The 27438-nt window shown below is 30.9% G+C and overlaps 1 protein-coding gene across 10 annotated transcripts in view; it reads right to left on the bottom strand.

Moving 5' to 3' along the window:
* TECRL (trans-2,3-enoyl-CoA reductase like) overlaps window positions 1-27438 on the bottom strand; it is a 107111-nt gene that overhangs the window by 36842 nt on the left and 42831 nt on the right. For 8 of the 10 annotated variants that reach the window (XM_032459379.1, XM_032459423.1, XM_032459420.1 and 5 more), the window contains 5 exons: window positions 18273-18317; window positions 13191-13294; window positions 5393-5508; window positions 2887-2992; window positions 1705-1777 (listed from right to left, as the gene is read on the bottom strand). In XM_032459379.1, the coding sequence (XP_032315270.1) occupies window positions 1705-1777; window positions 2887-2992; window positions 5393-5508; window positions 13191-13294; window positions 18273-18317 (444 nt within the window). The remainder of the gene's footprint in view (window positions 1-1704; window positions 1778-2886; window positions 2993-5392; window positions 5509-13190; window positions 13295-18272; window positions 18318-27438) is intronic. The other 2 variants (XM_032459397.1, XM_032459428.1) reach the window with 1 other exon arrangement.

Below are 27438 nucleotides of genomic sequence, written 5' to 3'. Positions count from 1 at the left end.
AAGAGCTAGTTGCAAAATTTGTACTTTATGCAGTTGCAATTAACATATATGGTAACTAAATTTACAGCATGGTCTTGGGGGCTGGTATTATTTAACTAAACCATAAAAACTGAAATTCATGCATATCAGAGCCATGCAAAGCACAGAATGCCATTACATGCTATTCACTCTCTACTTGGAATCAGTGTTGTGATGCTCTGTGTATTTTCACAGAATTAAAGTCCTGCTTATATCATATGCATTTAAAAGTCTTGCACAAAGTAAAATTAACCTTTTAGGACCTTATTTTCCTAATACATAGTGGGAAATATTAACACTTACATAATAATGTTTCTCATTACAAAATAAATAGCAATTCTGTTGTCTTTGACAAATAATGTTTTCCAAAAATATTTTGCATATATTAACACAATCAATCTCTATTATTTTGTGTCAGATATATGAACGTAGCATTTTTCAGAGGCTTCTCTTCTTAAACATACTATGGATCAAAAATACCACTTTTTAAAATTTTACTATTAATGTTCTAAAGTGAGTAACTACATCTGATAAAATATTTTAAAAATCAGATGGAGTTTGTGAAATCATGGATATTATCCTCAGTATTCATAGTTAGTTTGTTAGTATATAGAAGAATTAAAGTTTTGAACATTGCTATCATTTACTCTGATTGCTGAACTAGATTTGCTGATCTTGGCAAAGAAAGACCCTGAATAATTTAATACTCTGTATCAGTGCTTCAAGCAAAGATACTAATTTATTTTAATATCTTTAAGGTTTAATTATTTCATAAAATCCAAAATACAACCTGAATACATCCTTTATATCCATTTATTTCAAACTTTATAAACTAGAAATAAACCACAAAAATAACTGCTAATTAAACATGAAATTTCAACATGTAACACTAGGGCTCTACCGTGTGTGGCTTGTGGGCTGCAGTAAAAGCTGAAGAGAGAAAAGTCCACAGTATATAAAAGAAGTGGAAGTTTTTTTATCGGGGCAAATATTTTCCCCCCAAGTTTAGAAACTGAGGATTTAAGTTTGATCTAGTGTCTATTTCACTAAATTACTTCATCTGAGTCAAGGGCCAAGACATTTGATACAGTTATAAATAGGAAACAATATGTCACATAAAAAATGCCTCTATTTTTTTCTTTTTGAGTTATACTTAAAAGAATACATTATTTACTTATTTTTAAATCCCTGATATTTGATTGCACATGATTATGTGATTACATAGAATGTTTCTTTTTCATCTTTACCCCTTCATTTTACTCTCCATCATTTTGGAAGTTTATAATCAACTTGTATTTTTTTTTTCTAGAGTTTCTATGGAAGGAAAACAAATCAAAGTATATCAATAAAATTTGTTCTTTTAAACCTACATAAAAATTTAATAGAGTATGTGTGAAAGCAATTTAAAATTGGCATTTTTTCATTTTTTATCATTAAAACAGAATCTCTTGAAACCAGTGTATTAGAACATTTGCAAGCACATGTTAAACCACATACTAAAGCAATAAGTGAAAGTTTTTGAGTTTAAAAGATCTTTTGCATTTTTTCATCACGATAGAGTGGAAATCTTCCTGTCTTCACAGTCCTTAATGTGTGCCATGTTGTTCATCATTTCTATGTAGTTTAGAGCAGAGTTTTAATATTGGCAATTTAGGATGGGGTTAGATAAGAAGAAATTCTACATACATGGTGGTGTATACTGTGGGTGATTAATGTAGTAGGCAATCCAAGAAGTGAATCCCCAATAAAAGGCACAACTCTACAAATAACAAAATAAAAATTAGAGGGTATACACACACACACACACACACACACACACACACACACACACACACACACACTTATTTGATATCACTAAGAAAATACATTTCTTTGCTGGGCTCTTGTTAATATAAGAAGGTATTTAGGAAATAGATAAATATAATGATGTATTTTAGGAAGATTTTTCAAGAATATTTTTTCTATCAAGTAATATATATAAGGGAAGTAATAAAAATAATAAATAATATCTCACAAAAGGTATACCAATAGCCATTTCCAACAGTAAAGAATAAAAGAATGAATTATCTAATCATTAGTAATAATGTTGCCTGATTGATTATAAAGAAGAAATGGCCTGTTTTAATATGATCAATTTTAATAACTTCTGTCAAAAGAGAAGCTAGACTAAATGATTTTGAGGTTTCTAAGAATTCATTACAATTACAATAGAATGTGTGCTTTGTTGAAATTTTTAGAAAACAGATTTTTGCCAAAATCTAGGAAGATTTTAGTAAAGACATAACTCCTTTTGGTACTAAATTTTAAATTGGAAAATAGATAAAAATAAATTTTAATTTGAATTGCAACATGTTATCTAATGTACATTTCCACTTCAATGCTTCAGAAAATTTCCCATCTTCTTGAGAGTTATATGATGGTTAATAACTCTTGCAGTCATCATTTTTTGGAAGAGCAAAAGCAATGTCATTACATTGATGACAATCATAAAGATAGGGTGTAGTACCATCATTTTAATCACACATGCGTATATTTACAGGAGAGTTATATATGAGATTCCTCCTCTTCAAATGGCACTTGGTCTGAATTCAGTGCTAAGTACTTCCAAAATTGAAGGTGTCTAAAAGTATGTAGCTTGTAACATAAAGTCATGGCAAATTTTTTATGTAGGTTTCTTGGTTGAGGGCAACTCCAATAAACTAGATCACCTAGGAAATGGTATTTTAGGGGCAGAATGCTTAAGATATGCCAATAGGGTTGAACAGAAAAATCTAGGCAAGAGAAATAAACATGATTAAGTTACTTTGAAGATTATCCAATACATAAATTTCTCAATAATAATTATAATTACAAAACATTAATTCCCACCTTTATCAAATTTTTCAAAGGTGTATGTCCTGCAGAAACCTTGTGAACAAATAAGGTTTCCAAAAGGTATCTGATATAATGTAAACAATGACAGAAGCAGGCCAAGCTAGAAAGAAAATAAAACATAAACACATTAAATTTCCTTCCAAAAAATCTGGCTTGCCTTATGCATTAGGTGTTTATTTTACTATAATAGTCTACTTATCAGAAAATATTATTTCTGATAACTAATACATAGGTATTTGTTTCAATAATTTTATTCTCAAAATTTTCTGAATTTATTTATAAATAAAAAGACTGTTACAATAGCCTCTATAAATTTACTTCTGATGTCACTCAAGATATTTTATAATACCAGTTATAAACTGTATGTTCACACCTGCCCCCTGTGTGTGTGTATATATATATATATACATATGCACATTCATATATATAATTGCAAATGTGCTTCTATCAAAATGCCTCAAGATTGAAGCAAAAAATTCACAGTTTTTAAAAGTATCCAAAACCTACTTAAAATGCATTTGACATTTTATAATATTCCAAGTAACTTTTTCATTGTCTGGTTGTCCTTTAGCAAGTCCCATAAATTGAAAAAGTTTGAGGTTCATTTCCTACAGAGTCAATGCAGGTTTTGTTTAGCTTGTTTTATGTTTGATTTTTGGCTACCTAACATATTGCAATATTTTGTGTGTCTCTTTGCGTATTTGTTTTTGTTGCTGTTGTTCTTATCACCTCTTTCTTGTCATTTATGTAACTATTATTTTAAAAGTAAATGTCAAATGTGATTTATGGAAGTATATTTACCTGTTTATACTAAAGAAAAATGTATTTCCATTAATATGCACCAATTTTGTCATAAAGAAAGTTATAAAATTTACTAGTTAAAATCTGATGTACCCCTTCAAAAAACAAAAATTGAAACACAACTTTCATAGAAAAAGCCATTTCAGAACTCCTATCACCGTCAGATTCCTCTCGTTTCACACTCTTAGAAGTGCCCAATGTAAAATAAATTTGTATGTAATTGGTTGGTGTATCTATTCATTCAAAACATTATTATTGAGTATTTTTTTGAATCAGGTAATGTGATAAGCAGCAAAAATTGACTAAACTTCAAAAGACATCCATTATATAACTTAAGCTCTTCAGAGGAAAAGCACAAATGTCTATGTAAATATATAAATTTAAGGCAGTAAATTGTATAAAAGAAAAACAATTTAGGAGCATATTTCTCATGGAAGGAATAGAAATGGCTGCCCTGAGTAAGAAATATTGAGCTTTATTTTAAACTGAACAAGAGATAAGGAAGAGGAGAGTAATGAGGATGGAGGGAGAGGGATGGCACGTGTAAGTTCCCTTGTGGGAAAGGGGACATAGTAGTTACCAGGATATGAAAAGTAGTCATTCTGGCTGCAGTACAGAACTCATCTACAAAACAGAAACAGACTCGCAGACATAGTAAACAATCTTATGGTTACCAGGGGAAAGGGGGTGGGAAGGGATAAATTTTGGAGTTTGAGATTTGTAAATATTAACCGCTATATATAAAAATAGATAAAAAAATAAATGTCTTCTGTATAACACAGGGAACTATATTCAATATTGTGTAATAACTTTAATGAAAAAGAATATGGAAACGAATACATGTATATATGCATGACTGGGACATTATGATATACACCAGAAACTGACACACTGTAACTGACTATACTTCATTTAAAAAAAAAAAAAGAGTAAAGGGAAGATAATTCGAGATGAGAAATCCGTGAGTCAAATTGTTCTCTATCTTCTAGTATCACTATGACATCAATTTGTCTTAATTCACTTAGAGTTTAGTCATTTGATCATGTTCCTATTTTTTAAACAAATCATGAACTACGTCTCAATGTAGCATCTTGAATAATTATTCTTTCTCTTTAATTTTGTATACAGAAAAGGAGAGACAGATTAGACAGACAGATTACTTTCACAATATGCTAAGGACTGTAGTTATATATTCTGCTTTGATAATTGCCCTGGTCTTTTTTTTTTTATGTTTTACTTTAAAATTTGATTTTGGCTTTTGACTAACTAAAGGTAAATTGTAAAACTTTTTCCCCAGGGTATTAGTTTGGTCATTATTTCTTTCCTATGCTCCTATGCAATTTTGCCCATGTTTTTAGAGAAGTATTTATACTCAGAGCCCTATATATTTCCTCTCAATTTTGTAATTTTAAGTTTCTTTTGATACTTCTAAATTTTCAGATTTATCTTGTTAATTGTGATCATTAACTGAAAAGATGTCTACTTTAAGGTATAAAGTATTAAATATTATTAAAATACAGTTCCTTGTTTATCAACTTGTAAGTTGGCATATATACATTATTTATGGTTATCTAAAACATATTTCCCTAAAATTGAATCCACTTTAAGTGGGTTTAAAAACAACCTTTATTAACATAATGTCTGTGTAATAGTTTGTCTCCTCCTTAATCTGTATGTACCATACATATGTATTACTTACTGTACCACTGGGTGACGTAATCTTCTAGAGCTCTCTTTCATGTCATATATATATGGGATCCTCAAATAAAAGAGGAAATATATTAACAGAGGTCCTGTGTATTCAGCCAAAAATACCTGAAAATAAGAAGGTGATTTTGGTTAAACATACATTTTTCTAGACATTATTAAAGTTTACTTAGGGCCATAATAAGCATGTCTACAGACTTAGCTTGCTTCATGAACTGGTGAAATGGACAAGTGAGCATCTAATTTTTTAAAAGAATTAGACTAGGTGCTAATGCAAATAACAAGAAGTCTTCCTTGAAGAATTAGCCAAGACTTAAGAAGAAGGACAATTACAAACAGTTAATTAAAAATAAAAATAAATATTGAACATAATATAATGATTTCCTCATAAATAGTACAAAGGAATTTTTATTTAACTAACCAAACTATTATAAGTATATTCCTTCATGTCTCTCCAGCCCTGTAAACACTTCATCGTCTTTGATAACTGCCCCTGTCACTGCATGGAATGGCCTGTAGTTCCTTTCTTTTTTTTTTTTTAATCTTTTTATGAACATGTCATCTTGAACTCAATTTATTTGACCATGATTCAAATTGAAATAATTTATTTCTCTCTTTTGGAAATTTTAGACTTAATTCTAATGAGTCTGAGTAAGTAGTTTAAATGACTGCCTTCTGAATTCTGTAGTTGAGGGCCAATCAGATATGTGGAGTGAGATATCCAATCTATAGAGAGACAATCATAAGATTTGGAAAGTCTGGAAATGAGACTTTGTGATGGGAGAAAGATTAATTGACTGACTGGTTTTGTGATAACTTTCTGAATCTGCTAACTGTCCATTATTTGGTTTTGTTTTGATGCTAAAATCAGGTGAAAGTCACACTCTGAAATTGTCAGCCAGAGAAGGGAAAATAATTTCCCTATGAGGGTTCAAAGAAAAGGGAAAGAATGCAGACATGGCAATGATGAATCCAACTGCCATTACTACTTTGCTTTGTGTTTGCCAATTTTCATCATTTTCTAAGGAGGGAAACATGAAGCTATACATGTTCTGCTCAGATATGCAGGTGTGCATATTGATTATTAATGCTCTTATCTCTGGTGAGAATTTTGTATAACTATCTGGGTAGAATATATGATATAATGCACATGCATATTTAATTATATATGTGTATATATATATATATATATATATACACACACACACACACATATCAATGGCTATTTACATATGTAAGTTTCTTCAGTTATACTTTTTAAAAACAGTATTATCTCATGAGCCATGAAAGACTTTTATGTGACAGGAAAAACAATGCAACATCTGATAAATTCAGTATTAAGGTAACCTTTTTACTGACAGAATATATTAATCTATGACATACAACATGCCTGATTATTCAGATATAAATAAAAAGATATTTTCCACTTAGGGAGTGTCTGATAGGAGAGACTAGTTAATGCTCTAGAATAATTAGGAGAGTGATTATTTTATTAAAAAAAGTTTAAAAATATTTAAATGCCTCTGATCTAGTCAAGTCAATTTTCAGCAAATTCTATAGTAATATATCAGAAATGAAAACTATGGCAAACATAGTTAACCTGGACTGAATGTCAGTCTTTGAGTTAATAAAAATGCTATCACAAATATGAGGCTTTTTGTATCAGAGGAAATTAAACTATAATCTTATCTCCATCATCCCCTTAAAAAATTGGGAACACCTGGTAGCTTACAGGAATATGTTCCAGGAGAACCAGCATCTTATCACAAATATTTTTTGTGCTGAAACATGGGGGTTAAAAGAGTACCAAAATATGAAGGAATATCCTGACATAAAAGTACTGAAGGGAAATAAAATACAGCTTTTGGACAGTGCATCTTTCAAGCAACAAATCTATTTGGATGCAAACAGAAGAAAGGAATAGAGACTTTGATTAAACATAGAAAGTAATCTGAAAATAGTTTTAGAATAAAAAGAAAACAAGAGCCAGATAGACAAATATTAGTAAAACAGACTTCTGAAACAGGAACTGATATTCTTTGACTAAAAACATGGAGAGTAAAAATACAATTAAAGCCAAAATAAACTCACAAACATATACTTACAAGTATACAGCCCAAGCAAATCAAACAAAGCTATTAAGACCAGGAACTCCATTATAATCCAGAAGTTTAGTATAGATTCTATATTCAAAATAAGCAAATATGCTCTCTTATTACTTTAAAGATATATTCTACTTTTATATTTCAGTTTATTTCCAATGTCAAATTATTTCCTTGCTTTCCCTTTATTAGTAAGTTCTCTGTATAAACTAATGTGTTGCTTTAAAAATTTTTTGTGTGTGTATATATTTTTTTATTGAAGTATAGTCAGTTTATAATGTGTCAATTTCTGGTATACAGTACAATGCTTCAGTCATGAGTTGCTTTTAAATGTAAAATTCACTATTTCTACTTAAGCAAGCTAGGCAATTAGGATTTTTTTGGAACTTCTGAGGAATATTCAACTTGGTATATGTCTAAATTGAAAAGGAAGAAGGCAATAAGCTATTTTAGAAAATATAAATTGAAACATGCTGCTACAATTGTTGTGAATTGATTAGGACTCTTGTGCTTGGACTGCCCTTAATACATTTCATTCTCCGTTTAAAAACAACTTTTTTTTAGTCCTATCATTATTAAGGTAGTGTTGGCTTTGTATGTTGTCTAAAATTGCAATTGACAGTTAAAAACAAAATAAATTGTATGTCTCACAGTTGCTTGAAATCACTGACAAAAATAAAGTAGTGCCAACCTTAACTTTCTAAAGATAGGAGAGCTATTAAGTAAAATTATGAGAACATCTCCCTATAGTAATTTTACTTTGTACTCAGTGAGTACTATGGGAAGCAATATGATACCAGAAGGCTATTTTAAAAATTTAACCATTATATGAGTAACATATAATGGAGAATTCTATTCAACATTATTCAAACAAACCATCCTGATGGGACCAGCAAGAAAAATTGATTGAAATGTTTTTCAGGAGCCAAAGAATTACTGAGTCATTGAAGAATTAGAAGGTTAGGATGTTTAAAATGGGGCTCCAGTGTAGTGACCTGGTAAATGAAGCCTGGTAACAGATGAAAAGACCACATTTTTTGAGGGTGCCTGAGAATGGAAAGACAAAAATTATTGCTTGGAAACTTTTGAAGATGGAAGTGGCTTTATAAAACCTCCAGGATTTGGATTAGAACCTAGAAGAGTTACAGTCTGGGAGTAAAGATGAGACAGAAGTAGATCTATCATCATAGGTACTGAAACTCAGTCTGAAATCATTTCAATCATAGATTCAGTTGAGTTAACTTGGACTCAATATTGCTATTAGTCCATCTGCAGAATGATAAATTATCTTTGAAAGAAGATACCATCTTCTTAGGCCTTAAGTTATCTTTCAGTTTTTTCACATCAATTTTCCTTCACCACATCAGAAGTATGCAAGTATACAAAGAGTGAAGATATTGTGACCAAAACCAAAAAAACAGTAGACATTGAAAACAGGTGAACTAAAGATTAATGAAACAGAATTGTCAAATAAGTACTTTTAAAAAACAATCTTTTAATGTAAAAAGAAAACTAAAAGTTGAGGAATAAAGCAGATATTTGAAAGCCTGAAAAGAAAAATATGAAAATGTAATATAAATCCCAGAAGGAGAATGTAAAGAGAATAATGGAAAATAAAAAGATGAAGAGATTATGGTAACTAAATTTTTAAATTAAATATATGAACCGTAGACTCAGATAACACTATAAACCCACAGCAGGATAAATAAAACCACAATCATAACTATGCATACCATAATCAAATTCCTGATAAACAGTGGGAATCAAAAAACAGAATAATGCAATTTTGTGAATTAAAGATAAAAAATAACTGCCAACATGAAATTTTTTCTGCAAAATTATTCTTCAAGAATAAAAGTTGAATAAATAGATTTTAAGATAAACAAGAATTTAGTGCAATCACTAAAGACAGAACCAGAATAAAGCACCAAAGATGTTCTTCAGGAAGAAGGATAATGATTACATATGTCAGCTCAGTATCAGAAGGTAAAACTAAACTGCAATAAAAAGGGTGAATCTAAATAAAGATTGGCCATATGAAATTATAGTGGTAGATTTTGGCTTTATATATATATATATATATATACACATATATATACAGAAAATTAAAATATGCCATTATAATAGAAAAGTCAGGAGCCCAAATATCTTAATCATTCAACTATCTGTGAAGTATCTTCACATTAGTAAACTTAAACAATTTTATTGGTGTTCAGTATTTTAAAGCTGCATATTGCAATATCTTGGGTAATCACTAGAGTTGGTGAAAAAGGATTTAGCTACCAAAAGAACAGAAAGTCTACTAGAAAAGAAAGTATGACAATCCAAATGGGGCAAGAAGAAAGGCAGAAAATGGATTATAAGACACATGAGGCAAATTAAAAGAAAATATTGTTTGACAATTAAAAAAATAGATAATTTTTTACAATTAAAAACCTATGATTAAAATTTAAAATAAAAAACTATTAAACTATTAGAAGAAATCAGAAGAAAAACTCCCAGGCCTAGGACTAAGCAAAGATTTCTTACATACGATACTGGGGGCAAAATCCTTAACAGAAGACATTGATAAATTAGGTTTGCATTAAAATTGAAAACTTTTTGCACAGCAGTAAAAATCCTGCTAAAAGGATGAAAAGAAGTTAAAACAGAGAAAATATTTGCAAACCACATATGAGACAAGGGACTTGGATGTAGAATATAAAAGGTGCTCTTTAAACTCAACTGTTGTCCCAGATAAAGAAAAACCTATGTTCACACAAACACCTACACACAGATAGGTAATAGCTTTATTTGTAACAGCACAATACTGAAAACCACTCAGTGTTTGACAATAGGTGAATAATTAAACAAACTGTTACATCCATCCAACTGGATTTTTTTATTGTAAAGTTTTTAATAGTTTTTTATAGTCATAATTTTTATTATAATTATCTATTTTAATTGTCAAACTTTTTCCTCCTATAATTATTTTCTTTTTATTTATTTTGTGTTTATAAGTTACAGTTTTAAGTACTATTAACAAAAAATAAACAAGAGCTTCCTAACAAGTGAAAAAAATAATTTAAATGTTGGAAAAATTGGCCTCATTAACATATTTATAGACTTTTATTTAATACATACTCCACTGGAAATAAATTATATGACATTTATATAATTTATATAATATTAATATTTCCAAATCACTCTGAGTAGAGAGCACTTCAGTTCTTTACTGTCTATACCCAAAGTTGAAAATCACTTAGTTTCTGAAAGACATACTGACAAGCATCAGCAGTGGTCAATCTGAGATGCTATTGACATTGTGTCATTCAAGCATGAGGGGAGAGAACAAAATACTGAAAACCACTCTATGTTTGACAATAGGTGAATAATTAAACGGAGTCTGTTATATCCATCCAGCTGAGTACTACTCACCAATAAAAAGAAGCAACAACCAGGATGGATGGAAAGGGCACTATGCTTAGAGAAAAATGAACATCAATCTCAAAAATTTTTTTGATTCTGTTTATATAGCATTCGCCAAATGACAAAAATATAAAGATGAAAAACAGATTGGTGGTTGCCCCAGGACAAGAAAAAGAGGATGTGAATATAGAAGGGTCACATGAGGGAGTTCCTTTGTGGGAATGAACAATTCTGTATCTGATTTTTGTTGGTAGATATGTTAATATATGCAAGAGCTAAACTGCATAGGACTGTACACATACATGAATGAATGTAAAAGTGGTGAAAACTGAATAAGATCTTTAGTTAAGAGGATTTGTATGATGGGAATTATATTATTCTAGTAAGCCTTTTTTCTAAGTCTTTCAGTAAGCTCCATGAGACAAGAATTTTCTCAGTATTCTGTAACAATGCACTCTTACTTGATGAAAAATATTATTAAAATCTTAATTTTGATTTTGCTAAATTAGAGATTTTTTTCTTAAAAAAAGAAAACATGATAATGGTTTTATTATAGGAGCACATTTTAATATTTTATAAATGTGCAAGAATGTTATGTGTGGTAAAATATTCCTTTTATTGTATAATTTAGTTGATGTAAAGTGGGTGTGATTGCAACACAATGTGTATATTTTGGGCATTAATAGGACTGACTCATTTGGAGCAAAAGAGTGTGTGAACCATAGTGTTGATTTAAAAATATCCAGCCTATTTTTGGAGGTTTCTTTGTCACCTAAATGACTTTCCTTTCAAATAAGCTATAATTTTCTAGTACAATTGTCATAGAATTCCACCTTAGCACTTTTTATCCTTAGTGCTTATCCACATGATACAGCTGGAATTTCTAATGAACTCAGTTAATGCTACTCACTCTGACACAACTTCTGTAGACAGAATTCCCTTTTCATCATAAGTGGACAAAGACTCTGAATATTTTAACCTTTGAAGATCAAAATCTGCTTGTCTCAAACCTCTTTTAGCAGAGGTTGTAGGTATCACATTTAAGTATTAAACCTTTTGGTTACAGGATGCATGCATTAATAGGTTGTTTTATGAACATTATAATTCACCTCACAAGGATTCAGAATATTCTAAACTCAGTTTTTAATGCAACAAATTAGTACTCAAAGCCTCAACAAATCTCGGAAACTAAAGTGACCATTTAACCAAACACACTAAAAGTAATTATCTAAATACAGGAAGATGTTAAAGGAGAGATTGCTAGAAAAGTAAAGGTGTGACATTTTGATTAATGAATGTAAACTTGAACTTTTCTTTTTGAGAATTAAATAAAGACATATAAATTATCCTGTGATTGTAATAATTTTAAAATTGATTGTTGCACTATGAAGGGAAACAAAGCACTATGCTGGCAAAAAGAAAGCCATTTTGAATAGAAAATATTACAAGTATAATCACGTAACAAATATAAAGTAGAATGTAATCAGAAAAAAATCTTTCAAGTCTGAGAAATACCAAGAAGATAGGTTTAATTTAATTGAAGAATGATTGCACTATTTCTGTATATCAGTGTTAAAATTGTTTTTCAGATTAACTCCTTTACTGCCTGTCAGTAAATATCACAAGTATTTCCTCTTGCTACTGAAGCTATTCCATCTATCTATTCCATTATTCATGAATACTTCATTATTTGTGAAGTAGTGTCAAGTATTTTCTCTGTTTCTTAGTCCTCTGTGTCTTATAATGTAGTCTTCATTCTTCTAATGCCATTGGATTCAGTTGCCACCACTCTGAAAGCCCCTCCTTCAAGACGGTGAAAAGAACACTCCACTTCCCACAACTCAAAGTCTTACTACTTAACTCTGTTTTCAAAATGTCCTCCCCACTTCCTTGGAACATTTTTTATTGAATGTTCTATCTCCCCTCTTTCCAATGAGAAAACCATCTTCATTATCCCCAAGCTCTTAAAAGGAAAAGTTAAAGAAAATACCATTTAACTGACAAGGCATAAGGAAAGCAGAAATGAGGCCATCAATCATAAGACAGATTGAAAATTTGAAAGGAACTTATCTTCTTATTTTCAACCATGTATATCCATTGCTCCAATTCTTGAGTGAAATTTTGGCCACTCACCATAGTAAGAATGGAAAATTTAAAATACCATTCAGAACAATATTATGTTTCACTATGAATTTATTTGACAGAAAATGTCCTCTCTGTCAGCACATTATTCACATCAAAATATGGGATATGTATATTGCATTTCAAACTGATACTTACTGTAGTCCAACTGACTTGCCGACCTAGGTCTGTAAAATAGAGTGTGACAATGGAGGAAGTTGCAATACTTTGAATGGTTACGTAGTCCTTCAAAAAAGGCCCACCTTAAACAACAAGGAAAGGTTATTTTAATACAATTTCAAGGCATAATGATAAATAATTTTTAATGTGAAACTGGTGACAGCTAAGGATGACTTTTACATAGAAATTGTAATGTACAATAAACATTTAAAGTAAAATAAAATGTGAATAAACTCATTTTATAAAGTATATCTGGCAAATTTTCAAATACACATGGTTTCCCATGCTATCTAAACAAAGTGCAAGTTCCCACTAGCTACTACCCTATTGTGTTCTGAGAAAATGTAATATTAGGTAGTATCATAATCAAATATGATATGAGTTTTTTTAAGTATAATTTTATGTGTCAGTATACATAGATATCAACTGCCCTATAAGTGATTTTATTATAGGATAAGTTAGAGTAGAATGATTTCAATGACCATTGCAAAACACTAGGGGATGGACATGATTCACTTTTTTAAAAGATCACTATGGATGTTGTGTGGTAACTGGGAAGAAAGGAAGCAAGATTGCTTAGGAGGAAGCCAAAATTCATCAAATAGGAGGGATGATGTTTGGATTAAGGTGACACTGGTGGAAATGTTAAAAATTCATCCATGCCAGATTTACTTTGAAAATAGAGCAGGTTCAACTTGAGAGGAGAGTATTCAGTGGAATATAGACAATGCTTAGATTTTTGGCCTGAGCACTTAGGTGAATGACAATCTCATTAACTCTCATGAAGAAGATTGGGGAAGGACGGGATTTAAGGTGAAAATGAAGATTTCAGTGAGGGTGTGTTTAGTGTTTGATATCTATTAGACATTCAGGTGGGAGCTGTCAAATACATACTTGGGTAGCTGTGTCTGCAGATATTTAAAAGTCATTAACATTTAAAGCCATGGGGCATGATGAGATTATTTATGCATTCAGTTTGAAAAGAAGGGAATGGAAACTGAGACTGAGCTTTCTAGCACTCCAGGCTTTTAAAGTAAGAGAAATATACAGCAAAGATTACTGAGAAGGAATTTCTCATGAAATAAGAGGAAAATAAACAGAACTGATGTCCAAAGACTTGTAAAGGAAATGTTTCTTTCTTAAATATGAATACTAGACAAGTTTGGCATGTGTATACTGAAAGATATGTACAAAGATGTTCTTTTTAGCATTAGTTGTAACAAAAACATTGTAAAAATCTTAAATGTTCATAAATAAGATATGGACAACTATATTCTGTTTTAATCAAAGGTGTACTGTACAGAAAGAAAAATGAGTAGATTAGAGCAATATGTACCAACATGGATGAATCTCACAAGTATAGTGCTATTATGTTGTTATCATTGTCATTTTTTATTTATATTATACTTTATGCTAACCTATTTGTGATTTATTTTATCTCCAATCATGAAAATGTGTCATTTTATTCTCTATTATGGAAAGAAAGGCTAAGATGTTAATTTATGACTATTACTAGGTGATTTTCAAAATCCAAGACATAGATTTACAATCATAATTATAAGTATTTAAAGTAAGATAAAAATATACAATTGTTATATATTAATTTTGATAAATCCAATATGAATATAATGGGCATCATTTGTTTGATTAGCTTATGATAAATGACTTTAAAAGAGATCATCTAGGTCGGCCTGAGCTAATAACAGCTTCTTTGCATCTGCATGAAGGAGTCATAAAGAGAAATACTGAGATTCTATATATTAGGGAGAGTCACTGTACCATTGCTGGTTTAAAAATGGAAAAGAGCCACATGGCAAATAATGCAGGTGGCCTCTAGGAACTGAAAGCCAACAAGAAAATAGGGAACTCTGTCATATAACCACAAAAGATGGCTTTGCCACCAAGATTGAAGATGGGAGTAGTATTTTCTCAAGTCTTTAGATGAGAATTCAGCTCAGCCAACACCTTGATTCTAGACTTGTGATAGTTTGAGCATAAAATCTAATCTTACTGTATCTTCAAGCTAATAACTGAGTGTTGTTTTAAGCTGATAAATTTGTAGTAATTTGTTGCACAGCAATAGGAAGCAAATGTAACATGGTTCAAGGTAAAGACTTTGATATTCGGATGGTCAGTAATGTCATTGTGACAATCTCATATAACAACAAGAAATGTTACTAAGGACAGACACTTCTGATGGCTTTGTAGCACTTGAAATTGTGATGAAAACATCTTTACAAAATGCATCTATTGACACCTTGGGGGAGGCAACTCCTCTATGACCCTTGCTGATTTCAAAAAACAGAACATTGGCATTATATATTTAAAATATGAACCCATCTATATGATATTTGGATAAAACAATTTAGCAGAATTCAGACATATCATTCATCACACCATTCTTAAACTCAGTAATCAGGGACCCCTTTCCTTGGCATCCCATGCCTGTGTTGTCTTCTAAAGGGAAAAGAATATGTCTAGAGAACATAGAGTCCAAGAAGACGTGTAACGGAAGCCCATGCCATTTTTCTATATCATATTTTGGCCATTTATAGACCCTGAATTTCCTGCCTAAATTAATTCAAATAGAAGAGTAATACATCTTTGGGGTTCATTTTCTCCCAAGAATGGGCGAGACGTAAGGTGCATACCTTTAAACCCGGGGGTTTGCAAGGCTATTATATAAAAAGATATGGATGGTTGGCGTCAGTGAGGTGAAGAGAAAGACCAACGCTACTCATACTTCACACCTTTCTACTGTACAAATCTAAGGAATCTAAGAGTTAGAAATTTACCCCTGTATTTCCAGGACATTATGAAGCATATTAATCACAGTAGGAAGAGAACACATTTTAGTTGCCAGTTTGTATGACATATTTATTGCAGTGATGGCTGCAATTTTTCACCATTACCATATCAACACCGTTTACAATATGGCTTATAGTTCCTTCTGTTGAGTTGGTGTCTATTTCTCCACCCCTTGAATGTAGCTAGCCTAGTGTCTTGCTTTGGCAAACAGAATGTGGGGAAAGGGATCATATGTCATTTCTAAGCCCAGACCTCAAGAATTCTTGAGTGTTTGTGCTCACTTACCTGTACCTCTGATCCCACCATGAGAACAAGTTCAGAACATTCTGCTGAAACATGAGAGACCACATAGGGCAGAAAAGAGTGGCTGCAGTTGTGACCACCTTACACCAGTCAGTCCTCAGCAGTCCACCAGCAACTGTAGCTGTATGAGTGAGCCTAGCCAGGTAAGGCCAAGTCTAGCCCAGCTCAGCAGAACCACTTAGCCAAATGAGTGTTTGCTATTTTTCCCATAAAAATAGGCTTCCTCTTTTATTTATGTTTCAGCAATGTCTTGTGTGACGAAACTTTAAAAGGCTCAAAATTCACATTGATATCATTGCTCATAGTACAATCATTCTGGCAAATACATCCTGGCAGCAAATAGATGTAAATATCTTGCTCTATTTTGCTGCTGTCTTTTTTGCCTTAATGTTAATAGTTACAACTATGATTAATGAAGCATCTACCATGACAAATTATTATAGTGCTTTACAAACATGATCTTACTTAATACTTATAACTCCAAAAAGCCACCATAAGTTAGTCTTTATTAGCTCTACTTTACAAAAGAAGACCCTATGGATAAATAGGTAGAAGAGTCAAATTTAAAATTCTGAGTTACTCCAGATAACCTCTTCTTTGCACCATATCCTGCTTATCTTACTAAATTAATTGGTTCTTCTTTTCAAATATGTCGTCACATTCCTATCCAAGGACACTTAGAGGTCTATACTTTATTCAGACCACTTCCTGGTACACTCAAACCAGATATATAAATATAAGGGGATAGTAAATAGTCACATTCACTGGAAAGGTTAAACTAACAGAAATTCCCCAGTCGCTAATAGTGTCCTTCAAATTGAAATTTCACTTAACATTGATGCCTGTGGCATTGTTTTCTGTATTGTTAAGAGTCAAGTTCAGAAAACAGTACCACTATTTCACTTTATGTTATTTCAACATCCATGTGTTGAAAGGCATTTATGTGCCTGGCACATACTATATGCCCTGCAGAGGCAAAAATAAACAAGACAATGATTCTTCTTCTTTAAACACTAGTAAGATAGGAATTTATCTTGAACACTCGAGCTTGGAAGAATTTGACACCATCAACAAAGTGTGACTTACAAGAATGCCATGGATTCCTGTCTTTTCAGCATAGAGATCTCAGAGAAAGATGGACTGTTTAAGATGGCAATGAAAACAGCACAACATCTTAGATCCAAGAAGATCATCATTTGTCCTTAAGTGAATGTGATATTTGAGAAATAGCCTGAATATTAGCAAAAGCACCAGAAAAATAAAATTCAGTTCACGACTATATGGAAAAATTTAGAGACTGAAATTCCTTCACAGATGCTTCTTATACATTTACAGTTAGGAACACGAACTGAGTAGTCCTCCACAATTTACATTTTACCCACAGCTTTTATTTAACAAGTCCAAATTTAAGGTCAAGTTGATGCAATGTCAATAATAAGATTCTTAGCAGGACTCATTTTTAAGTGTGTCTATTTAAAAATGTTTCTGAATGGAGAATAGAGTTTGACACTTCAAAAATCTTAAGGTTTATTAATGGATATAATACTTCTCCTTATAATTCATTTATTTCTTCTCCTCCTTACCTCCCTTATTCTGCTTTTAAACAGAAAAAAAAAAGGAAATGGAGATAGGCTGTATCAATGAGAATAAATTAGGACTCAGTGGAATGAAGGAATGTAGCAGTAAAATCTTTAGACACAGGAAGATGTTAGTTCACATCCTGCCTCCAGTACACACTGACAGTAAATCTGTGAAAATTATCTCTTTGAGACTAAAATTTACCACTCACAAAAGAGGAGCACTAGCTTGTTGGGAAGATCAAATGAGATAATATATTTAAGGCATTTATTACAATGTCTGCCATTTAGGAAGTAATAAGTAAATATTAGCTATTTATGACATAAAAGGGATTCTAAATTTAAAAAAAAGATCAGTGAAGTTGGTTCTTACCACGTTCTAGCTGCAGTCCAATTCGAGAGGGGTACCACTTTGGACCTATTCAAAGACAAATAACATTTGATTGTCCACACAGGTGTAAAAACATTTTAAAAGCTTCCATTGGAAGACAGATTAGATCTTAGGACATGAATAAAACTGATTATCTAGTGTCAGAAATGGAGATAGTGGTTACCTTTGGCAGGGTGCTGACAAGCTCTGATGGATGATTCTGGAAGAAAGCATGACGGGAGCTTTAGGGGTGGTGATTTTCTGCTTTTTGACCTGGGACTGATAACAATTCAGTTTGTGGCATTTATTTAGGTAAAGTGACATATGACTTATGCACCTTTTGCAAATTATTCTTCAATACAAATCTTAAATATCTTAATTTAAAACTAAAGAACTTTGATCTCATTTAAAATTCATTCAATATTGGCATGTGAAAGTGGGTTATTTTCTCTATCAAAATAATACATACTATTGACTTTTAAAATTATGGGCATATTGATCATAGCAGAAACATCACTTTAGTATCTTCTACTTATACTACTATTAGGAATAAATAGATTATTAAAGAATTCTACCTAGATAGGATAATCAAAATATCTTTAATTTGCACTGACATAATAAAAAAGTTAGTTCACAATTATCAGAATATAATTATTTTCTCTTGAAATTAATTCTGTTATTATTTAAAATCTCTATTGAAAATTTAATTCTTAACTTTGAGATACAATTTTAAGCAAATTCCCTTGATAAATAATAAATTAAAAGAAGAGTATTGTCAAAGGAATTGTTATTTTACTTTTAAAACATTACTTTCTAAAATGTCAGTAAGAGTAATGATAATATGATAAACTGGTCTATTGCAATCAATTATTTCTAAATTTACTGCAAAAAGACAACTTACGTATGTAAGTTCTCTTGGACAAATGACCCATAAGTCAAAAATCGTGATCATAAGTTAAAAGCTATTTAGGATTATATCTAAACAAAATTTAGTTATACCATGGCAAATGAGGAAGACACAAACTCTGACATTTGATTTTTTAATTAGAATATATGCAGGTAAAGACAATTTATGTTTTGTTTGTTATTTGCTAATACTTGTTTTTATTTATATAACCATTTGTTATGGAATATATGCTAACATTATTTATTGAAAAGTATTTAAAAATAGCAACTTTATTACTCATTGAAAAGCTGCTGTCAAAATATGATGCAAATGAATACAAAAGAGACTTCTACAGTTTAAATTGAGTTTCCAACTATGGATATTGGAGAAAATACAAACCTTATGAAAAATCATTTATATTTGACAGTAGTCATTGAGTACCTATTGTGAGCGTGTATTAGCTGTCAAATTGTCCATTTTAATAATATTCATGTAAAACATCATTTTCAATAACACATTATGATGCTTTTAATGATAGAAATGCCAATGCAAAGCCAACTCTATTATTCTAAGCAAATAGATCTGTCTGTGAGCTTGATGAGTCAATACTGTCTGAATACACAATGGTCAGTCAGAATTTAGAAGCTCTAAACACTTTCAGGACATAAACCATGTCCTTCTAACATTTTCAATAAAGATAAACTATAAATCTATTTCTGAAGTAAACTTGGAATTTAAAAGTTGAGCTCTTTGAACACTGTGCCATAGTGAAAGAGTGTTATCAACTGCTCTGTAATCTTTTAGATTAGTTTCAGTCATCTTTTCAAAGAGCAAAACATACATTTTCTGAAATGCTCTGTGCTTGTTGAGGGTGAGTTGGAATAGGCTGGAAGAACAGGAGAAAAAAAGACAATTCATAAAGGAAAAAGGACATGTATTTCATAAGGATTTTAGCATGTATGAATAACGCTGAGTATATTGAACTTGGACGGCTGGTTCGTACCTGAATTATGACTATGTAGTAGATCTAATGCATCCGCCAGTATCTTAAGTTACCTAAGATGTTGAACTTGACTTGTGTAACTCCTATCATATTCTAGTCATGACTTAGAGTTCTTTCCTTGATGATTGGAAGTGTTCATATCACTATGTAATAATATCCTAAATAAGTAATGTCTTCATGTAATTAAAATATATTTATTTTAATAAGATAATGTTTTCTAAATTACTGGTTATTAGTAGTTTAGTCTCATTAGTAAGTTGAAAAATAGAGTAGTGTTATTCTCAGCATAATATGCAGGAACTGAATAGAAAATACACAGAATAGGACAGAATAAAATAGGACAGAATAGAAATGGATTGCCAGGGCACTGGATGCAACATATTAGGATAAATTGTGAACAGATAGAATTTCTATTGTTTCTTGAACTTTTATTTCAATAGTTTAAATTGTATAAATGCATTTGTGTTTTACAAGACTAATATTCATTCCTTATTCTGAATCATAGTAAAAAAATGCTTGAAATCCATGGATCTCTATTATATATATTTTAAAAATTTCCTAAAGCTTTATATTATAGAACTTTTACATGAAAATTGTCATTAGTGATTGCATTAAATCCTAAGATAAAACAGATTTAAAAGGTTTGATTATTTTCTTTCTTCAAAAGGATTTGTTTTTAAATTTCTAAAGATTAAGGAACAGCGTGATGATATAAATTACATTGGATATAAACTATCTAAAATATATGGTAAACCATATTTAATCAAGTGTATATGCCAGGTAACCTGCTCTTATATTCTTTTAACCTAAGAACGTATTGATTGCCATCGTTTTTATTACAGTTAGAATTCCTTCTGTAGGATATTGGCTAACAGTGTAAATTTTAACTTAAATGCACCACTCATGCTTTCAGAGATTGAAGTTTAGAAGTGATATGTCAGCAATAGTCAAGTGAAATGTTTTATTATTGACTTACTGATGGCATGTGTTTTATCTTTGTGTAAATGAAAATATAGAGCCAATTAGTAATTAGAACATACAGACAAAAAGCATACACAGATTAAATTATTTAGTGTGGTATAGTCATAAGATACTAAAAATTATTTTGCTAGCTTTTGATTACATATGGTATTAAATACTTAACTGAAACCTATGTTTCATATTATTACTGAAAGAGGAAAAATTTAGAAGAAAAAATAGTGGAGAAATTTTTCAAAATTTATCAGTACTCTTCGCATAACCTAGACTTGACTTCCTCACTTAAAACACCAGGTAAAACTTGCCCCCTGACCCCTACCATTTTCTTCACCACCAGTCCTACCAGGAAGGAGAATTTCTAGGAACAGTTAAAGATTAATTAAAGAAATCACTTAATTAATGTGATGGAATATCCATAGTGGACCATGGAGACTTTTGGGGAGAAAGAAAGTGATAGTGAATTTTTGTTGTCTATATCTTGGGTTCTCTGTGGCTGATGTGGTGAGATGAGATGAAGAGTAAATAGACACAGAATATAGTTCTGAAAAGTATGCTATGCAGACCTAGCTCTGTTCAATAGTTCAGTGGAAGAAAGATAAAACAATGGTCTACAAGTTTCTACATGGCTCAGTTCAGTTCCTCAAGATTCCAGAACTGAATATAGGAGAAAATAAGAGTATTTGTTTGAACTGTTCACTGTGTCCTGCCACTAGATACAATTGTTGCAGTCAAGGTCAAGGTTAATCTGGGAGATGACAGTTCTTAGGAAGAAGCAAAGTAGGTTCACATTTTCTAAGTAATTGATATATACAAGATATTAGGAAATACATTTGAAGTGTTCAGAAGATAAATATGGTACTTTTTAACAAAAACTTTAGGTAGCAATGTCTCAAAATAAATGGAGCATAAATTTAAAGTGTACCAATTGTAATTTTCGAAAACTGAAAAGAAAAATGAACTATATATAATGTGTTTATACATAATATATGTGTTTATATTATAAATACATTGTTTACTTTTTTCAGATATATGAAAGGATTATATGTATGTATAACTATGTGGATCCATTTTAAGGTTAAAAGATAAATGGAAAAAAGTTATATGGATGAATGAATAATCAAACATGAATACAAAAAAATTATTTATACTTTAAAATTGCTCCTGGAATAATGAAGTCTGGCATAATGTAAATGTGTACCAAAAGTTAATATAATTCAAAATCTCTTGATAACATTCCCTGCATGAAAATGAATAAAGAAAGGATATCACCAATAGTTGACAAAGAAGTTTTGCCAGTAAATTGAGCACAATGCATTTCATCTTCAGTGAACTTTCTTCTTACCAAATAAAATGTCAAAATAAAATAATGTAAATGCTCAAATAACATAATTAGAAGGTCATTAAAATCCTATACAAAAGAGACATTTTAAAAAATCTCTTCAACTCATGAAATGAACTTAAGTTAATCTAAAATGACTTTCTAAATTGAACCAAAGTGACTATAAATTTAATTGAAAAACAGTTGTGAGCCTAATAGTTGCTAGGTGCATTTCAAATAACATCCCATTTCAGGATAATCTTGTAAGGCAAGCAAAAAAAATAAGAGTGTAATGTGAATAAATTAAAGAAAGTACAAGCATGAAATAAAATAATTTAAAATAATTTAATTTAATTTAATGGTAGTAGTCTCCTGTGCTTGAATTCTATTAAATCAGACCTGAGTTTTGAACATATATCAAGACACAACACTTTGAAGAAAAGATACCAGGCAAGGGGCCGTTCAGAGGAAACAAAGCATGATGATTGATCTTTCATGAGATGAGTCTGAAACATCGTATATATTTCATAAGAAAAAGACACTTAGGGGAAAATGAATTTAATTTTCAAATAGTGAAAACTTAAGTAGGATAAAGACAAGGAGTATTAAAAGAAGTTAATAGAGTTAATTGGAAGAAAGAGTATTTGTGCAGGGTAAGAATGTCATTAAAAGTAGTTAACCAGTGGTTTCCTCTCATAGACATGTGTAATGTGAATATTTCAACTATAGTGTAGAATAAATTCCTCCATTTGGTAGGAAGGTGAACTGAAAAACTTTTAAGATATCCATCTATCACTTTTCAAAAAAGCATTTCATTCTATATTATTTAAAAAAGAATACCTGAAACTACATCAGGCTCTGTCAATCATCCTATTATATGTTTAATCTTTGTCTAAGCTAAATAAAAGAATACCTGAAACTACATCAGGCTGTCAATCATCCTAACTATATATATGTTTAATCTTTGTCTAAGCTAAATTAAATTTTTAAATAATTGACATAATAAGCATGAACTATTACTTATAATATGCATAATGCTAATTATGCATGATAAACAGACACTGTTTTCCCATAGTATATTCATAGTGTAAAAGTCTTTGAAACATACCTACTATTAATCATATATTTGAATAATGGAAAAGATAAGACTGACAATGATGAGATATTTGCCTAAATTAAATCAGTGATTTAATGGCTAAGCCTGGTTTATCACCCAAGGCTCTCAGTTCTCAATTTACTAACCTTTCTAAAGCCTGTGTTGTTTCTGATTGTTTTCAATCAGTAAATAGCATGGCAAAGAGAAGTAAAAAGAAAACAATAAGTGAAGAAAAAGGAAAATGAATATATATTTAGCTACTCTTATTCCTCAATTCCTTGATTTTCTAGGACATAACTGAGATTTTTTTTTTTTATTGAAATATAGTCATGCAATATTGTTATAGGTGTACGATACAGTGATTCACAAGTTTTAAAGGTTATACTCCAATTATAGTTATTATAAAATATTAGCTATATTCCCTGTGTTGTACAGCATATCCTTGTAGCTTATTTATACATTATGTTTTGTACCTCCTAATCCTCTACCTCTTTATTGCCCATCCCCACTTCCATCTCCCCACTGGTAACCACTAGTTTGTTCTCTAAGTCCATCCATGTTGTTTAAGATAAGCAGATGCAAAACTTCATTCTTTTTTATGGCCAAGGAGTATTCCATTTTATATATACTACACCTTCTTTATTCATTCATCTGTTGATGAATACTTAAGTTGCTTCTGTACCTTGGCAATTGTAAATAAAGCTGTTATGAACACTGGGGTAATTTCTTATTTCATCTTACCTTATTTTTGTTATGCACATTAATGTCTTTAAAATTTAGATATTTCAGTAGCAAGTTTAAAAGACAAAAAGAATCATGTCATTTATAAATGGTTTAAATGACATCTCACCCTTTGTATTGCTTTAATCTGTGAGGACACTCTGTATGGAAGCTTATTACAAGTTTGCCAGATGTATGATCATGTATCTTTGTCTTCTTGTTTATGTAGGAATTGAAATGCCCTGCTCTATTATAAACTATATTTAATATCTTCTGAGTGCCCACTAATACACTGTTGGGATCTACATGGCATGATTACTATTCTTCAGTGTTTAAAAATTAAAGAAAGAATGATTGACAACTAAGAATGATGCAAATAATAACATATTGTACAGTGTCATTTTTGATAGAATTTGGAATTCAGAGAAGGCTAAGGTAACTGAGTATTAGAAAAGTATGAGAGTATTTTATGAAAATGAGAAACCATGGGCAGAGCCTTCATTAACCCGTAATATATAACTAATTAGAAGAAAATAATTTCAGATAAGAAGCATATGTGGAAAAGTAAAAATATACATTGAATCTTTTGTCTTCCAATATGTGTGTATGTATCTTAAATATACACACTGAAGTAAATGTAACTTTGGAGAAAATAGGTTATTTCCCTAAAAAAAAAAAATTAAAATAGCAGATAGCAAAACTGATGGATTGTATTTATTGATGATCAGTTATATGACTTTTCATAGTCAACAACTGCATTTGGTTGGAAATTATAGCCCCATGATCATGATTCAATTTATTCACACTGATAAGAAACCTCCCAGATATGGTTATGCTATGAAAAGTTAAATTAATATACTCAATTATCAGTACTTTTTAAAAACAGACATTTAAATGCAGCATAGTACAACAAATGTTCAAAGCCTACAATTAAGTCCAGACAGCATCAGATACATAAAGAGTCTCGTAAAATTTATCACCTAAATGTATTAAAAGATGAGTGAAGATGTAAAATAACTAAAAATGTGAGAAAAGAGCTTGGCACTATAAACATTCAGAAGTTTATTTGATAAAATACCAAATAAAATTTATAAAAATCAAACAATTTTATGATAACAAAAATGTAATGGAATGATTGTATAACCTATTAGACCAGGAAGAAGAGAGAATTAGTCAATTAGAAAATGTGCTAGGAGAAATTACTCAGAAAGTAGAAAATTAAAAGGAATAAGAGACTAAAAATAGCAGATTTAAGAGAAATAGAAAAAATTAATGATATCACATATATTAGGCATCTACAGGCATAAGCAAATAATTTCATTAACTGCAATGGCAAACTATGTGTTCCACCCCATACTTCCTATTGAGGACAACTAAGAAAGTATGGCAAAATATTTTTTTATCAAAATCTCCATATAGAGTTAATAAGGAGATGAAGTATTATGAAGCCAATATTTTGGAGGAAGGGAAGCCCAGAAAGCTTTGGTCCAGCAATTTAAGCCACATTTCCCTAGAGATAATCTGCTTATATTAGAAGAGACAGCGGAGCAGGATTTTCCACAGACTCACAAGCCTGAAGAAAAAAAATAAATAAAAAGCACAAAAACAACCTACGGAATGGGAAAAAATTTTTACAAATGAAACCGACAAAGGCTTGATCTCCAGAATATATAAGCAGCTCATACAACCTAATAAGAAAAAAAAAGCAACCCAATCCAAAAATGGGCAGAAGACCTAAACAAGCAATTCTACAAGGAAGACATACAAATGATCAATAGGCATATGAAAAAATGCTCAATATCACTAATTATCAGAGAAATGCAAATCAAAACTACAATGAGGTATCACCTCACACCAGTCAGAATGGCCATCATTCAAAAATACACAAATGACAAATGCTGGGGAGGCTGTGGAGAAAAGGGAACCCTCCTACACTGCTGGTGGGAATGCAGTTTGGTGCAGCCACTATGGAAAACAGTAGGGAGATTCCTCAAAAGACTAGGAATAGACTTACCATATGACCCAGGAATCCCGCTCCTGGTCATATATCCAGAAGGAACCCTACTTCAGGATGACACCTGCACCCCAATGGTCATAGCAGCACTATTTACAATAGCCAAGACATGGAGACAGCCTAAATGTCCATCAACAGATGACTGGATACAGAAGATGTGGTATATTTATACAATAGAATACTACTCAGCCATAAAAACCAACAATATAACGCCATTTGCAGCAACATGGATGCTCTTGGAGAATGTCATTCTAAGTGAAGTAAGCCAGAAAGAGAAAGAAAAACACCATATGAGATTGCTCATATGTGGAATCTTAAAAAAAAAAAAAAGCATAAATACAAAACAGAAATAGACTCATAGACATAGAATACAAACTTGTGGTTGCCAAGAGGGTGAGGGGTGGGAAGGGATAGATACAATTTCAAAATTGTAGACTAGATAAACAATATTATACTGTATAGCACAGGGAAATATATACAAGATCTTATGGTAGCTCGCAGAGAAAAAAATGTGATAATGAATATATATATATATGTTCATGTATAACTGAAAAATTGTGCTCTACACTGGAATTTGACACAACATTGTAAAATGATTATAAGTCAATAAAATGTTAAAAAAAATAAAAAATAATATCTGAACTCTTCAAAAAAATTAAAAATAAAAAAAATAAAAAGCACAAAAAAACACAGACTTTATGCTCAATAAAGAAGGATAATTCCTAGTAAAAGCCCAATCTTTCCATTGCAATTATAAAATAATAGCCAGTCAGAAATAGATCAGTCTTTTTCAGGGAGTGAAGCTGCATTTTGAATACCTGTTTAGATTCAAGTGTTCTGTAATTTCAAAAGTCCAGTCCTACTGCCTGAGGAAGCAAAAATAAATCTGGAGAGATACAACTATATCCAGAGTCTTTAATTACCTCTACATTTTTTCATGTTTTCAAATTTTAATGAATGGCAATTGGACTGAGAACAGATTTCTAAATGACAGCAATAAGAGATGTTGGCCAAATAGTTTCCAAATAGAGTATTTTTTTCATGTAAAATAAGAACATTATTAGTTAGACTGACAAATCTTATGCTCAATAGACCCTTTCTGTCTGTTACTAGATGAATATCTAAAGGATCAACTTTGAGAAAAAGAACTTATC

This window comes from Camelus ferus, chromosome 2, assembly GCF_009834535.1.
Source record: "Camelus ferus isolate YT-003-E chromosome 2, BCGSAC_Cfer_1.0, whole genome shotgun sequence".
NCBI classification, from domain to species: Eukaryota; Metazoa; Chordata; class Mammalia; order Artiodactyla; family Camelidae; genus Camelus; species Camelus ferus.
Note: the sequence above shows the minus strand (reverse complement) of the source record. Positions and strands in the feature narration are given on the sequence as shown.